This window comes from Gorilla gorilla, chromosome 2, assembly GCF_029281585.2.
Source record: "Gorilla gorilla gorilla isolate KB3781 chromosome 2, NHGRI_mGorGor1-v2.1_pri, whole genome shotgun sequence".
In the NCBI taxonomy this organism is placed as follows: Eukaryota; Metazoa; Chordata; class Mammalia; order Primates; family Hominidae; genus Gorilla; species Gorilla gorilla.
Genome location: NC_086017.1, coordinates 81,561,668 through 81,578,864, shown reverse-complemented (window position 1 = coordinate 81,578,864; position 17,197 = coordinate 81,561,668). Strand labels below are relative to the sequence as shown.

The 17,197-nt window shown below is 37.8% G+C and overlaps 1 protein-coding gene across 3 annotated transcripts in view; it reads left to right on the top strand.

Moving 5' to 3' along the window:
• The window catches only part of EIF4E3 (eukaryotic translation initiation factor 4E family member 3), a 48,373-nt gene extending 33,586 nt beyond the window's left edge, over positions 1 to 14,787 (top strand). For 2 of the 3 annotated variants that reach the window (XM_019024429.4, XM_055383406.2), the window contains exons 6-7: positions 3,229 to 3,384; positions 8,662 to 14,272. In XM_019024429.4, coding sequence (XP_018879974.1) covers positions 3,229 to 3,384; positions 8,662 to 8,708 — 203 coding nt within the window. In that variant the 3' untranslated portion in view covers positions 8,709 to 14,272. Of the gene's footprint in view, positions 1 to 3,228; positions 3,385 to 8,661 lie in introns of all 3 variants that reach the window. The other variant, XM_031009372.3, reaches the window with a different exon arrangement.
• The last annotated feature ends 2,410 nt before the right edge of the window (positions 14,788 to 17,197 follow it).

The following is a 17,197-nucleotide window of genomic DNA, read 5'->3' as shown; positions in this document are numbered from 1 at the left end:
TCTGTCCCCTGCTCAAAGAGGACTAGAGTGGTCGGTGGGGACATGCTCACCATTATATCGTGTGATCTCACAGTGGAGGATAAGACAGAAGTTCTTCAGGGCTTTTCTTTGGAGACCATTTTCAAATACCCAGGGTATTTCTGAGAGCAAAACAAAAAGCTTTTGTTTTGCTTTGTGTTTATCATGAACCCATTCAAAGAGCAGAATTTAATTGCTTGTTTAAAGTTTTGTTTTCTTTTGGGGTAGTTCCTTCTGAATGCTCCTGAAGTAACATTTGGAATACTATTTTTCTTCCCCAGCTTTCAGTTAAGTTTTTCTTTTTAGCTAATGACAATGATCAGTTGTCCCTCAGATGTCTTAGATGGGGCCGTGTTTGAGAGCCCTGTAGGCCTTGCCAGTCCCAGGGCACATTTCAGATTCATCTCATGAGCAGTTCCAATCATTCCACTTTTGTTTTGCTTACTTCTTACACCACTTTTTATTCAGTTAAGATAAAACCTGCGCTGGGCATGGTGGCCCATGACTGTAATCCCAGCACTTTGGGAGGCCAAGATGGGAGGATCACTTGAGGCCAGGAGTTCAAAACCACCCTATGTAACATAGAGAGACCCTTGTCTCTACAAAAAATGCAAAAATTAGCTGGGCGTAGTGACATACACCCATAGCCCCAGCAACTTTGGAGGCTGCAGTGGGAGGATCACTTGAGCCCAGGAGATAGAGGCTGCAATGAGCTATGATCGCTATTGTACTGCAGCCTGGGTGACAGAGTGAGACCCTGTTTCAAAAAAAAAAAAAAAAGACCTGGGTTAAGATAAATTTGTCTATAAGTACAGATTCCTTCTGTTTTAATAGGGAGTATTTAGCAACTTGATAATATACAGCCAAAAATGTATCCTGGGTATAATTATAAACACATAAATCCCTGGGAGAGGAAGTTTTCTGCATGAATTATTCCTGTTTCCAGAACCAGGGAAAAATAGTCTAAGTGGTAATAAATAGCCAGTATTGAGTAAAGAAGACCAATTGTTTTGTGGTTGACTTGGGACATGAGCGCACCATTAGCTATTAACCATTAGCTCTTCCATTAACTAGCTATGCCACTTTAAGCAAGTCAGCTAATCTCTCTGGGCCTCACTCCCCTCATCTTTAAGCAGTGGCTCCTCCCAGCTCTAATGTTTTATGCTGCCAGTACCCTAAAATAATCAAGGTTTTGCTGGTTGATTCTACTTATGAATATTACATGTTTGCTAATGGATCTGCCTTTGGATAAGAGTTGCAGCCTTTTTTTACCGAGCCATTTGTGAAAGTGCTGTGCTAGTAACTGTGCCTGGTTACCAAGAGCCAAACCAAACTGAAATATTGACAGTTCGGCATCCATCAGTTACATCACGCTTTGACCAATAGGGTAGAAATGGGCAACACCGAAAGACTGGAGACATGAACATTTCCCCAAAAGGGTGATGTGACTTCATGGCCACTCTTGAAAGTGGTAAACTGCAAAGCTTCTCTTTTTATTTGATGATTTTTATTTTCACACAAAATATAACATTGATCTCTGGCAAGATTATTTTTAAAGTGTAAATTAGAAAGTAAAGAATCTGTATCTAAAAATATTTTCTTGATGGGATAATAAGTTTCTGTGAATGGCCATGACAAGATACTATGTTTTTTGACTCTTTTGTTTAAATGTGGCATATATACAGAAGATTGCACACATCGTATGTGTACAGTTTGATAAATATTCACAAAGTAAGCATACAACTGTAACTAGCATCCAGATGTACAAGCAGGACATTACCAGCCTGCCAGGATCCCCCCTGCTCTCTTTCCTTCCTTCAAAGGTAACCTCCAGTCTAACTTCTAACATTATAGGCTAATTTTCCCTGGTTTGGAGTATTTACGTATGTGGACTCATTTTTAGTGTCAAGTTATACACATTTAGCCAGGATCAAATTCATTTTAAAAAAGAAAAGAAGGAAGAGGGGGAGAAAGAGAAGGGAAGAATGGAGAAAAGAAAGGAATTACTTTACTGCCGATTATTTCTTTTAGTAAATTGGATATGTTTTTATTTAAATTATATCCTAATACTAAAACGTTTTAACTTCCAGAAGACAATTGGAAAAACTGATGGCATGAATATTTAGATTTACAGAGGCCAGCAAATTAGGCAGAGCATACTAACTAAAGCAAAATTTTCTCATATTGATAATGCTTATCTCTCACGTATTACATATTGATACTGTTTATGAAAGTGCAGAGAGCTGACCGTATTGCATTACTGTGTCATGAACGAGGAAACAAAGAATCAAAAGTTTGTATTCCTTTCATTTTGCTGCAAATTTATGTAAACAAAGTGGCTGCAAGGGAGGATAAAACAGTATAACACCTTACTATCCATCCGCCGTTCTCAACTATGTGCAAGACAGCCCTAATCTGGAATTTTGTTTTTTAAAAAAAGTCCACCTTAATCAATGTAGATAAATGCCTTAACGTTCATTCATTGAAGGACGATCCTATAATAGCAGAGCTGTGCTCAGAAGATTTTACTCTCACTCTATACACAGTGCTAACAGATGGTCATTGGCTCTCTAGCCCACAGTATATAATGCCCAAAACCAGAAAAGGGATTTCTAGAGGGAGGCATCAGGAAGCAGGAAGAATTCATAGGAAAGGAGCAGACAAGTAAACCGCAGAAAGCAGATGAGCAGTCAAGAATGCACAATCTGGCTCCAGTTCGTGTTGGGGCAGATAGCGCTGACCACTCCAAGGTCCCTGAAAGCTTGGCAGGAAGTCAGGAGAAATTCTTGCTCTCCTTAACAAAGACAGCAAGGCATCAAGGAAAAGTTCATTTCAGTTCACTTGGCTTTCAGAGGGCAGGGAATTATGCAACCCATTTTAAAAAAAGTCTCATCAAAACAGAGTAAGAAATAGTCACAAAGCTTTGGTAATGTTAAAAAGGGTAAATTACTTATCTGGAAAATGCATTTGGCTGGAACACTTTATCTAAGTCCCTGGATAAATGTGATGTGACTGCTACAGCTTTTGTGCACTGACTTGCTTTCCTCCAGTGATTCCCCATAGAAACAATTATTTCTTACAAGTTATGTTGTGCCACCTTCTTTTTTCCATCTTATCCTTAATTTTCAGATAAAAAGACTAAGTTCTTAGAAACAGTCAGACTGACTTGGAAGTATCACTCATTTTTTTTTTTTCCTGTCTTCCCCTCAGATGATGAAGTAATAGGAGTTAGTGTCAGTGTTCGGGACCGAGAAGACGTCGTCCAAGTCTGGAATGTAAATGCCTCTTTAGTGGGTGAAGCGACTGTTTTAGAAAAGATCTATGAACTTCTGCCCCACATAACTTTTAAAGCAGTATTTTATAAACGTAAGTGCTTCATGTCCAGTTATTACTTTCTAGCTTACTCTATCATACTTTTAAAGATAGAAACTGTTTTGCAAATGCGGTGAAGGCAGACTTACTTGAAATTTGATAATTCAGAAAATAATTCAACAAAATACATTTAAGTATTTTTTTAAAAAAAACAAGCTTAGTCTCAGAAATTAAAGTAAGATTTTATTCTTGCCTAACTGCATGGATCAGAAAAGGCAATAACAAATATTGTGTTTGTTATTTCAAAAATTTGTACCTGAACTCAAATTTGTAATTCTCAGAAAAAAAAATTACATTCTATTGGAAACGACAATAACAAAAATGTCATTATATGAACTGGCAGGTAGATATTCAATCATCCCTTCATAAACAGGAATTTATAATGTATAACATCTGTATTTGCAGAAGAAATGCATTCTGAGCACAGGCATGATTGAATGTTCTACTGAAATGCTAATACTTCCTCATTATGAATGACTATGACACAGAACTGAGGGAGAATTCACGCCTAGTGGTGAAATGTTAACAGTATGAATAGGTGTGTGGACCCATTGTTTTCCATCATGATTCATTTTCATTGCTTTTGTGTGCTCTTTTGAAAAAGTCTTCTTTTTCATAATGAAAACATCTTAGTGCTCTTAAACCAATGTTTGGTAGATCAAACTGCAGGTCACACATTTAACAGAGTTAGAGAAAAGGACGACAGCCCTACACATGTATGATAAATTTCCTATATCCAAAACTGTTCCTAGAGTCAGTAACCCATTTTTTAACTACCGTATTTCATTGACTCTAAGATGCTCTTGAAGATAAAATACTCCATTATTTTAGTATTACTGAAAAAGAAAAATAAAAGGCTCCCAATTAAACTGTAACACATTATTGGTACCAGAGGTCTTCAAATATATGTGTGGTAGTTGTGAGGAGTGCGTCTTAGAATTGCTGAAATACATTTCATTATTGCTTCACTTTTTCCAACTCTTTGCCAAAAAAGGATAAAAAAATCAAATTTTGTTTTGTAAGTATCCTAGTATGACAGGGGATATTAACACTAAGGCCTCCCTGTAAGGAATCATATAATTACAGGCCAAATGACCTAGATGTTAAGCAGTGGGACTGATCTGGCACTACAGATACTCTGAATTTTAAATGGAAGTTTAAAAGAGACAGAAAAATGGCACTGCAGAAGTTGCTTATTGGCTGCGCAGTGTAGAAGTTGCCAATTTGCCGATGCCATTTTTATTCTTTAGGGATACTTTAATTGTATTTTCACCCCAGATATTAATTGAAAGGTCATCAAGGGTTTTTTCTTTTTTTTTATTTCACAAGACTAGCAGAAACTCTATAGACGGAAGTGTATTTCATTGGCATTTATGTATGGGGCTAAAACATTTTTTCCCACCTTTGAACCAGCTCCACACTTGACTCTAAAGAGGAGAACACCAATTTGGGGTCGTTAAGTCAGGCACTTTAGATTTTTGTCCCACTTCACCAGTGTGACCTTGAGCAAGTCACAACTTCTCATCCTTTACCTTTCTCATCTGAGTATCGAGGAGGTTGGTCTTAGATGATCTCCAAGGTTCCTTCTACTGCAAAATTCTATGATTAAGTTTCCAGGTAGCACATTGGTTAGCAGCAGGCTCAACACAGATAATAAGATATCTGTTTTATCAGATAATAAGGCCACAGAGTGGTTAGGCTAGTTTTTAGGGCCATGGCAATAATCAGATAAGATTGTCAAAGGGCAGGATGATTCACTGCTTAGCTGTTGTGATGGCTCTGGGAAAGAAAAAAGCCAAACAAGGGGAAAGAAAACTGCAACTTGGCCAGTTAAATCAAATAGATACCTAAAGGTAGGGGCCATTGCAAAGTATGTAATATAGAACTGAGGAAGGGTCTCAGCAGAAATTCATATTTTAAGGGCATAAATTGGCATTTAAAAACTCAAAGATTGTTCAAATAAAAATCTGAATTTGAAAAAAAACAAGCAGTTTTCTTTATTGTAAACAAAGCAGGCAGTCCTTTACTCAGCAGGGTATACACCACTTGCTGCAGAAGTAATTTGGAAAAATAAGATTTGGGCTGAAATCTTTTTCACAGCAGGGTAAGCTAAGTTAGAAAGGGTCAATGTATGCTTTTACTCTGGTTTGGTTAATAGGATCCTAGTGTAAGTATTCCCAAGTTTACATAAGCCAGGTGACTGTAGATTTTCCATGTAGAAAGAACCCAAGCATATTCAGTCATGGCCTCTAGCGGGTAGATGGGCATTGGGCCATTGATAACTTACATTTGATATGGATACACATTATTTGACTGAGAAACTCACAATGCACAGACTCCACTCACTGACCAGCCCCACCCTGGCCAATTCTGCTAAGTTCTTCAGAACAGCTGAGTGACAAAGGTCTTTTCTGGCGTGAGAATTGTTTACAGCAGGAAGCTGGAGCCCAAATCTGCCCTCTGTGTTCCCCTCTCCGCTCTCCTGTTTCTGTATAGGTATAGCTGAGAATGCTTTTTACATTTTTCAGTGGTTGGAAAAAATCAAAAGAAAAAGTATATTTTGTGACACATGAAAATTATATGAATATCAAATTTTAGTGTCCATAAATAAAGTTTTATCAGCATAGAGCAATACCCATTTGTTTCCGTATTACCTATAGCTGCTTTAGTGCTACAATGGCAGAGTTAGTAATTGATACAGAGGTCAGGCATGGTGGCTCACGCCTGTAATCCCAGCACTTTGGGAGGCCGAGGCAGGCAGATCATCTGAGGTCAGGAGTTAAAGACCAGCCTGGCCAACATGGCGAAACCCCATCTCTACTAAAAATATAAAAAGTTAGCCAGGCGTGGTGGCAGGTGCCTATAATCCCAGCTACTTGGGAGACTGAGGCAGGAGAATTGTTTGAACCCAGGAGGTGAAGGTTGCAGTGAGCCAGGATCACACTATTGCACTCTAGCCTGGGCGACAAGAGAAAAACTCTGTCTCAAAAACAACAACAACAAATAATAATAATTGGGACAGAGACCGTATGGTCATAAAGACAAACATTTATTCTCTTCCTTTTCCTGAAAATGTTTGCCAACTCCAGGCTTAGAAAAATTCTATAATCCCTTTCTACCCAAAGTAACCTAAGTCTGACAGTACTCCTGTTCACTAGGCACTCCCAATTCTGAATGTTCTGTTGTACTATCTCTTTAACCCATCAACATTGTAGTTTGCAACTATGACCACCCCAGACTGCCCCTCACACCTAGAAGTAACACAGATCTTTGGATAGCCTGTATATCTGGATTTATTGTTTGGAAACCAGGTCACTGTAGTTCTATGGTACTTCTACTTGACCCTGAAGCATAGTGTAATTTCCTTGCAGATCAAAGCATGTTTTCTTCGATATCTTCCCTAAATATCTTTCTTAAAAAGAAAACACACACACACACACACACACACACACACACACTCAATGTGAAATATTTGTAAAGTTAAAGCTGTGAGAAATGTTCTATTAAATTAGTTCAGATTTCAGGCTGCCCTTAGGGGAGTATGGCCAACCTGAGGTGACCTGGGAGGTATAAAGTGCGTCTCTCCCAGTGTTTTATCCAAGTGCGGAGTAGGTTGGGGTGAACGTCCAAGATGATGTTGAAGGGAAAATAGGCCCGTTCCATCCACCCCCTCAACAATAGTCTGATGAATTTAGTCCTTATGAAAAACACAGAGGCCAGGTACAGTGGTTCATGCCTGTAATCCCAGCACTTTGGGAGTCTGAGGCGGGTGGATCACTTGAGCTCAGGAGTTCGAGACCAGCCTGGGCAACATGGCAAAACCCTGTCTCTATCAATCAAAAAGACAAAAGTTAGCCGGGCATGGTGGCACATACCTATAATCCCAGCTACTCAGGAGACTGAAGTGAGAGGATTGCTTGAGCCCGGGAAGTCAAGGCTGCAGTGAGCCGAGTAGCGTGATGCTACTGCACTCCAACCTGGGTGACAGAGCAGCAAGACCCAGTCTTAAAAAACAAAAAGAAAAAAAAAACAGAATTGGAAGGGGCTTAAAAGGTGAAATGGGCCAGCCCATCTGCCTCCCTAGAACCCCATTCACTGCTAAGTGTGGGTAGCGTGTTGGGGATCAAAGCACCCAGAGTCCTGAATCACCCCACCTTTATCAGACGTTGCTTCCTGGTAATGGTTAGCCAGATCCAGGAGGTAGATTGTCACACTCAGTCTTTTGCCTTAGAGAAAATGTTATGTATTTCGTAGGTCTCCCTGTGGCATCTTCTACTTTAAAAAACGTTAAGTGTTTGAAAATATTTTTGGTAGCATAATTTTTTTAAATTCCTGAGTTCCGGCTGGGCCTGGTGGCTCACGCCTATAATCCCACTACTTTGGGAGGCTGAGGCAGGTGGTTCAATTGAGGTCAGGAGTTCGAGACCAGCCTGTCCAACATGGTGAGACCCCCGTCTCTACCAAAAATACAAAAATTAGCTGGACGTGGTGGCACACGCCTGTATCCCAGCTACTCCAGAGGCTGAGGCTGGAGAATTGCTTGAACCCGGGAGGCAGAGGAGGTTGCAGTGAGCCAAGATTGCGCCACTGCACTCCAGCCTGGGCTACAGAGCAAAACTACATCTCAAAAAAAAATATATTCTAGAGTTCCTAATTAAAATTAGTAATTTTGCAAGCCAGATGATAGGTCTGAATATCTATTGGCAGGGGGAAACTTGATTTGGAAAAATAAAACTTAGCAATTTTATGAAACTTCATTTCCCATGGAGAGTGTTGAGAGGTAGGGAACAGGGGCACCTAGATATAATTGCTGTCACCCTGGTGTGGTTCTTTGTTTTGTTTTATTTTTAGTTTATTTTTAAAGATAGGCTTGTAAGCGGCTCTGTCTTGGGTTGTGTCAGGCACCCCCTCTCCCCACCCCCTGCAATGCATTTTGTGGGGCACATTTTCCCCTGCGGCATTTGCTTGCAGCCCAACATACTCTCTTCATCGGCTTGCTGAGATGACTCATCCTCCCAGGCACAGCAAGAAGAAACAGGCAGCATGCCCATTGCTTGTTTATTCCTTGTTTTAATTTTCATTATTACGTTTCTCAGGAAATGCACGCCTTAGCTAACAGTTACTGGCAAAAAAATAAATAAATAAATAAGGTGTTTGAGTTCTTGCCAACATTTGGGGAAGCTGAATGAGATGCCTAGAGGAGGGTTGGCCCATCCTTTGCTTAAAGTTTTCTTTCCTTTTTTTCTTTTTTGTTTTTTTTCTGTCCTTTAGCCCATGAAGAGCATCATGCTTTTGAAGGTGGACGTGGAAAACACTAATTGCACTCTGTAAAGAATTCTTTGTCCTTTGCTGATTGGTTTTGGAAACGGTCTTAACAGGAGGGAGAGTGAAGAGAAGACTTGCCGAAGCCGATGCTGGTCAATTTAGAGTGGGTTTCTGTCCTTGCAGATGGGCAATTAGGACTCAAAGTGGCAGGTGGGGTGGGGGGAGATTGTGTGGGTTTCTACCGTCACATTACTTGCTTTTTAAAAAAAACACACAAAAAAAACTTTTTTTTTGGCTTTCTAAATTCTCTGTTCTTTTCACTCTGATTTTTTTTTTTTTGCCGTTTAAAATTCCTTATTCAGCCTAATTATTGTTTTCTACACTCCCCTTTCATTGAGGCACAAGAAATGGGTTTCCCTTTAAGTAGCTCTGCTGTACCTAGTTAATGAGAATATGCATAATCGTGACAATACTGCTTTTGAATACCACACTGTACAAGGAGGAACACTAGCTTGGAGAAATCTGTCTTCTGATTATTTGTTGTGACACATTCCTATGTACTGTGAGCTGGGCATTGTTTTTTTCTGTCCCAGGGAAAAGAAAAACCATACTTAATGTGATTTTGCACTGACAGCACACAAATCTTTAATTTTCCCTTTTAAAACTTTTTTTTTTTAGTGATAAAAGGAAAATAATAGTTGGATTGCATAACATGAAAACTATAATCACAATTCAGTATCAGGATATAAATCAAGCTCTAAGTCTTTGGACCCTCTGTGGAAACATTTCTAACCAGAATTTTAATTTGGCCTTTTCAACCAAAGGCTTAGAGTGGTAGCAAGGGATTTCTTCCAATAGGAAACCTGATGTTTCTGATTTAAAGAGAAGGTGATATTTTAATTGTTTGAATTAAGCTCCTTGCAAAGTTCGGGTGTGTTTACCCACTTAGGGCTTTCCCAGTCAACGCTAACACATTTTGTTAAATGATCCCTTTCCCTGCTCACATCGTGTGTCATTTCTCATCATCAATAGTCCTCCAGCCTGGGCAGCTGTCCCCACCCTTTTTCATGTAGGTGCAGGAAGTTAAATCTCATTTCCAGGATGCATGTGAACATTTACAAAGTTGAACTTTGAGTGCATTCTCGTCATATTAATTATTGGGATTGTTGATATATATTGTATTATGCTACCAAAGAAATATTGGTTTTATTAGAAGGAAATGGTCATCCTCTGGACCATGGAGACTTGCTCAGAATACGCTGATTTCCCTCTCCTGACTTTGCCAAGCCTTTGGCTGCTTTTGCCTGATAAAGGGCAGGGCCATCTGAAGACACTTCCCCCAGTCGGCTTTGGAGTCACGGGAGCTAGTGCCTGCTCACACATTTTTCAAAAGGGCAGTGCACTCAGAACTTCACTGTACCTGGGATTTTTAATTCCTCTTGCAGTGTTGACCAGCAGAGAGACTCGAGGCTACTTTAAGCCTCCACTATGTGTTTGTAGATAAAATTCTCCATTCAAACATTTTAAAGGACTTTGAACATTATCTGCTTATGGAAGTTGTGCCCTTCACTTCGTTAGTAATCACCTCAGCCATAATACTTACCATCATAGGTTTTTTAAAATGCTTTTTTTTTTTTCTAAACTTGAGTTTCCTTAGTGATTTCAGAATGAAGTATAAGAATATCAGATCCAATTAGCAAAAGCCTAGGACTTGTTTCTCCAAACATTGTACTAACATTCAACTTGTTTTAAAATTATGACTCAAGAATTTTAAAAAAATTATTCTGGACATGAATTAAAACTTTTTTATAATATAAGTATTTTTCTGATTGAAAAAAGGATATAATTGACTTCACTATAATTGTCATGTATATTTCCATAAGTAAATGGATTTTGAAGTATTTTTATTTTTTGAACTTTATTTAAAGCATTTGTGATGACATGTTCCACTTTTGCATGTATGTAGCCTTTGAAGTAAAAATAAAATAAATAGGAATGTTAGGCTCACGTTAATATTTCTAGTTTCTGTTTATGATCATGGAACATGACTAGCACACAAAGTAGATTTTTGCCCCAGTGAACTTCTGCGACTGTTTCTGACCCTTTAGAAAATACCAACTGTGAGAAGGATTTAATTTGCCTAATGTTAAAAACCTATCATCTAAATTACTTTCAGAGAGGATTTTGTCAGATTTTGGTTTGGAAATTGTTTTAATTGAATATTTAATCATAATAGACTTTGTATGAACTAAGCTGATTTAATCAGTTTAAAAACCTCTCATTACCTTCTTAGATTAAAGAAGCTAATACTGTTTTGAGATAGAAGGAAATATTTTGTGGGGCATGTGACTTTTGTGTTAAGGCAGTTTACCCATCTTGGCTGATGTGGGGAAAGTGCAAACTTCCAGTAGAATCCCGGTCTTTTCATCCAAGTGCTTGCAGGTGCAGCCTTGTAGTCTGCAAAGAACCATACAGAAACCGAAGAGCTCGCTTTTTTTGTCTTTGTAATTCCTTAGGGTCTGTGATATGTGCCAGGAAATCTGATTGAAACTAATATGCTTTTTATTCTCCCATTATTCCCTAAATTGTTATATCACAGGCACTTGCCTACATTGGGAAAGTAAGGACAAATAATACCCATTTAACGTAACTTGCCTATATTTTGACTGTCTTTCGTAAGCACTTGCTGAACTGCTGACTTAACTCAGTTTTAAGATTTCCTCTTTCCCCCCAACTTTTCCACATTTCTTAAATGAGGGTGTAATTTACTGCAAACATGTACATTTAATATAATATTGATGTTAGATTCATGGTACACTTTATGAAGCAAAAACATGAAAAGGAAAACACAACTCTAATAAACTTTAAATTAAAGATTAAGATGACTCTTTCTCACCCCTCTTCTTGAGTTTAGCCCATGTCTACACCATGCACACACAGTCACAAGACTTTATAGCTTAGAAACTTTAGATATAATTGGGTCCTATAGACATAATATACATTCCACCAACTGAGCCTTGGGCGAACTTGTCCCTTGTTAAAGACGTAGGGCTAGCCAGCCACAGAGCTGGGTATTGAAGTCGGCAAGTTGTATCCCGATGCAGGCGTCCTTAAATGGAGAGTACTCAGAATCTGCCAGCCTTAACCTGCCCACTAGCCACCCTAATCAAGCATTAAATATCTGATCCAATCTGGCCACTGGTGTAACTCCGTAATCAGACATCCTGTTTGTAAAGAGCTCCTCCTTTTCTCCCTCTCCCTCTCAGAGACAGAAGTGGTGCTGGGGTTTGGAGTTTGAAAATAACCTTCCTATGACAGGAAGTGGGCTTTTGCTATTAGTTGCCCAACTCTTAGAGGATCCCAGCTTGTGTCTTTAGACAAAACTGACAGCCTTTGGAACGATCGCATGGTGGCGCTGCCTTCCAGCCGACAGTTCTGGCTCAGCAGCAGAATTTATCCAGCTATGTTTGTAGAATTCTTTTAAGATCCTACTGCATTTTGCTCTTAAGCTTTTATAAAAATTTGACGAGAAAATGTAAAAATGATACTTGGCAATAAGACATTTAGTTTTCATGCACCTAATAAAAATGTGTCAAAGCTAGATCGCTCCAGATGTGCTTAAAATATCTCAAATCCTAGGCTCTCATTGGCCTTATAAGTGATTGGGAAGAAAAAGAATAAAATAAACTCACATATAGGAGATATGGAAAATATTTCATCAAATATTATGCCCAAAGAGAGAAAATTAGGAGTTGATTTTTTTTAGCACTCTGAATATGGAACTTCCTTTTAAAAATGTAATTCTACCCTTCACCTTCCCTGCATTGTATGTTTGTGTGAGATTTTACTCATTACAAGTGAAAGTAGAGGACTGCCTGTGAATTGTTTACTTCTGAAAAGAATATATTGAGATCAGTTAAAATTACTCAAGAGTTTGGTGACTCAGGATTGTAAAAAGCCTGGATCTCAACAGCTGGGAGGAGTCAGAGGGTGAAGTGGGAAAAAATAGGGACTGAGAGGCAATGAAAAGTCCCTTTGAACCTGTGGTCATTTATAGCAATTAGAGTGGGTTGCCCCTCTACTTCTCCCAAGAAGAAATCCCAAATAGCTTCCTTTCATGTCAGATTATACTGTTCTGATTTTATTTTCTATTATTTTTACATATACATCCAAATCTAAGAATACTTATTCAGATTGGCCCACTCAGGCCAAAAGTCACTGTCTTGTGTTCTAGAAATTCTTTCATGTTGCTGACATGAATCCATTTTTAAAAGAACATTCAGGGACTCTTAGAATTTTAGAGTGGAAGGGACCTTTGAGATCATCTGCCAGTGCTTCTCACCCCTTAGCATGCAGCAAAATCACTCAGATACTTACTTATTATTCACATTTCTTGACCCCAGCACTAGAAATCTGGGAGGATATCTGCATTTTTAACAAGTGCCCTAGTGATTCCAATGCTGATGGTGCTCAGATCGCTCTTGAAGAACCCCTGATTTTATCCAGCTCCCACATATGACAAATGAGGAGAGCCTCCCAACCCTAAGCTCTGTCAGGTGACCTGATTCCAATGCATGATACCAACAATCTTATGAAGGCTGGAGAAAACCATTAATACTGAGACTTGAGTAGATGATGCTCGTAAATAAGAACTTTATGGCTGGGACTACAGCAGTCATGGGAGCCCATCCCTGGAAGTCCATAATATAAAGCCTTTAACACAGAGTGGTGGTTTTTCTCTTTTCTAAATACCATTTCAGCCTGTTAAGAGAAAAGAAATTAATGTTCAGAAAAGTAGTTACTCCATATGTGCAGTAACTACTTTTCTATAATGTCTTATGGCATCTGGGGTTCAGCATCGTTGAACAAGATTAAATGAACGTTACAGAGCTATAAAATTGCATGTAAAATAACACAAAACTGTTCAAATGACTATCAAAGTAGCCTGGGAATGAATTTCCACTAAAATTAATTGTCACTTTCAAAACGTAGCTTAGGAAAGCTGTTACTAAACTGGAGAGATCCTTTAATACATAGAAATGTCAAAAAAATCAAATAAGTATTCCCTAAACGATGTGAGTGATAAGCAAAAGTCATTGCAAAGTCAGTATTTTTTTGTTCATCATTGCTACTGAAATTTAGAGTTCCATTGTGTATGTGTGTCTTGAGTGTACCTTATTAGAATATCCAATACAATAGCTTTTGGATATTCTATGCTTTTGTGTCCTTCAGAAATCATGAGATTGAAGGAATCTGTGTTAAATGTTTTTGTTTTGGTTGCTGCCTGAAAAAAGTTACCAACTCATTTAGTGAAATGCAAGATTTCTTTATGAAAATTTCAATTTCTAATATCGAAGTCAGATAATTTTTCTTGAACTTTTATTTTGGAACAGATGTTTATTTCGGATCTATTAAAGTGTCAACTTTGCATTATAGAACTGAACATGAAGTAAATTGAGTGTTTCTGAGTTTTCTATAGAAAATTTATGCTACCTCTCATCTTTTCACATACAAAGAAGCAACTTTTAATGAAGGCTTAGGGTGAAAATTTTAATTTTAGCACTTTACATTACATGATGAATGGAGAATATTAAAGGACTTTGAACATTTTAATAAACTTACAGTGTTTCTGTTTTCAAATAGAGGTATTAATGCTGTGGATATACATTAAATTCTCCCCAAAGTTCTCAGACTTTAATCAGATAATGTGGCTTACAACCATTGTTTTTGTTTTTTAAGTTTTAACACTGTCTTTTCAGTATTCATTTAAAACAAGTCACCCTGACTTTGAATATATTCTCATGGAGAATTTATTTCAATGATTATATAAAAGAATTTCAAAATTTAAACTAGTGAGCATACTTTAGCTTGAGACAGCTAACATTATTTGTCCCAAATTTAAAATCTTACCAGTTGCATTGAAAGTTATTAATTCTTTAGAATAGTCTTACCTGTGTAAGTTGAACCAGGTTTGTTTGATTATGTTTTGGATCTGCTTCTGCCCCCACCCCCTATTTTATACCATCTGTGCCCTGTGCAGTTGGGGACCCTTTCACATCTGGCTACAAGCTGGTGTAATGCCCTTCCTTTTGATCTGGCTTCATCTAGTGATTTGCTCAGTATTTTTAAGGTCAGACTGAAAACTTTTCTGTTCTAGTTATTTTTGATTTTATATTGTGTGTTGTGTTTGATGTTCAGATACATGTGAAAGTTGCTTCTATAAGTCAGTATTTTTTATTCCAGCCTTTTGCAGCAATAAGGTAAGACTAGACTGTACTTTTCTTACTTGAAAAGGTAGTGATTTATGTGTTTAGTGCAAATGTTTAGACTGTTATGCCATTTTCTAATTTGGGACTATATTGCTATGAATTTGTGCTTCTTCATTTTTCAGGGTAGTAGTTCACAGGGTTTGTTTAAGTGTTAGTTTGTAGAACTTTATTTTGAGATCTTTTGTAATCTGTTGCTACTAATTCTCATTCTGTATTGAGGTTCTTATAGTACAGAAATGTCATTTTCATCCTCCAGTTTAAAAATTTCATGCAGTTTAATCAACCACATCACTTAATCATTATTAGATTTCCAGTGTGTGTGTGGTGATTAGAATAACCTTGTTTATTACAACACATATTAAAAGTTTCTGTCCAACAGCTCTAATATGTGTGACGCTGCTAGCATGGAGTCTGACGCTTAGTAGGTTATCTGGTATTCTGATGGGGAGTAACTGTTTTTATTTTTACACTTCCCTGTTGAACACATTTGATAATAGGGCTCATCTGGGTCTCTTAGAAAACATATCTTGCTTATTTTAATTCTTTTTCTTTACCCTCTACTAAGAATGGTTCCGTTTTAGAATAAGTCAATTACCCTCGTTGCTCTTTTGTGCTGCAATTTGCCCGTGAGATTCAGTTGTCCCCTGTTTCGGCAAGTAAAGTGAATTTACTCCTCCTTTCTGGCTGTCTAATATATTCCTTTAAAAACAAACAGAACGTACCAACAAACTCTTCTTCCATTCATCTGCAGACTTTCCTATCTCTCCCTGCAGAAACGAGCAATTCAGGATCTTATGTGTGATGCCTAATTAATTTTAACACAGCGAATTTAATGAAATCGTTGAAGAGCAGGGCATAACACTAGGAAGGCTTTAGAATTTCGTAATATTTCCCTCTCATATTTGCATCTGATTACTGCCACCATGCATTCTGTGTGTACTTTATCATCTAGTCGTTATTGATGCACTTTTTGGAATGTGTTCTCGGTTGTTCTATTAGCATAGGTTCCTCTGCCTTGTCACCTAACGTACAGTTTTCTTGGAAGCCAAGACCATGCATGCCTTTTCTTCCTCAGTGATCCTTTTGCTGCAGTAACTGCTATTAAAGAACTTTTAACTGCTTTTCGTTAATGAATGCATAAAAAAATCTCTGGAATCTTACATGACGATGGTTCTTTTGTTATATGAAGAAAAGAAAAAAACAGTAGCATCTATAAGGGCCAGCAAGTTAAAATATATGCCATTAAAATATGTTTCTATTTCCCATCATCTGGCTAGGCTGTGGTGCTGACTAGCTTATTTCTTGCCAGAGAAAATAAGTTTAAATCATAAGCATATTTAACTAGCAAGCATAAATCATAAATTCTTTATAATCATAAGCATGTTGAACTCTGGTACCATTTGTACAGATGGCAGGGCTAAATGTGTGTGCTCCTCTAAGCATTAAAGATGTGGACAAGCTCTTACTCCCCAATTTCCTCTTTAACTCAGGAAACTTAAATCATTTGTTTTTTGCACATATAGGATTATATAAAGTATGGACCTAGAGAAAGGTTTCAGATCTTAGGAAACATTTGAGTTTTGTGATTCATGCTTACTGGAAAAGAATGATGGAAGTGAAGGTTAAACACTAAAGCCGTGTCCCCTTTTTAAGGCGAAAATAATTAGTGTTTCATGAAGATAGTCAAGTTATAAAGGACAAGACTGTTTTTCAGATTTTTTTTTTTTAAAAAAACAAACATCTTGGAATCCACATTTTAACAGAGGTCCATCAGCTTTCAAAGAGTGTTCCCTAGAAGGGTGGTTCCACAGAAACACTTTCAGATATGGCAAACAAAGTTTTCATTGTAAAATACATTTTAAGAAGTATTTTTAAAAGTGTAATAAAGCAATAACACACAGTGACATGCATCACATGGCCAAATTTTAACATTTTGGAAACCAGTAAGTATAACTTATGTACTCACTGATTTTGTTTTATGAAACGAAACAAAGGTTTTATAAAACCTTTTTACTGTAAAATAAAGGTACAGAAAACCACACAAAACAAATGTGTAACTTACTGAATTGTTACAAGGAGAACACTCTATAACAGCAGGCCAAGAAATAGGACTTTGCCGGTCACCCCGGGAGCCCTTTCTTGTGTCCCTGCCCTCTCCACTAAAATAACCATTATCCTGACCTACAGGAGACACTTGCATTTCTCTCTGGTTTTATCACAGGTGGTAAACATCATTTTACATATAGAATCTTCTCTAACTATGAACGTTGGTT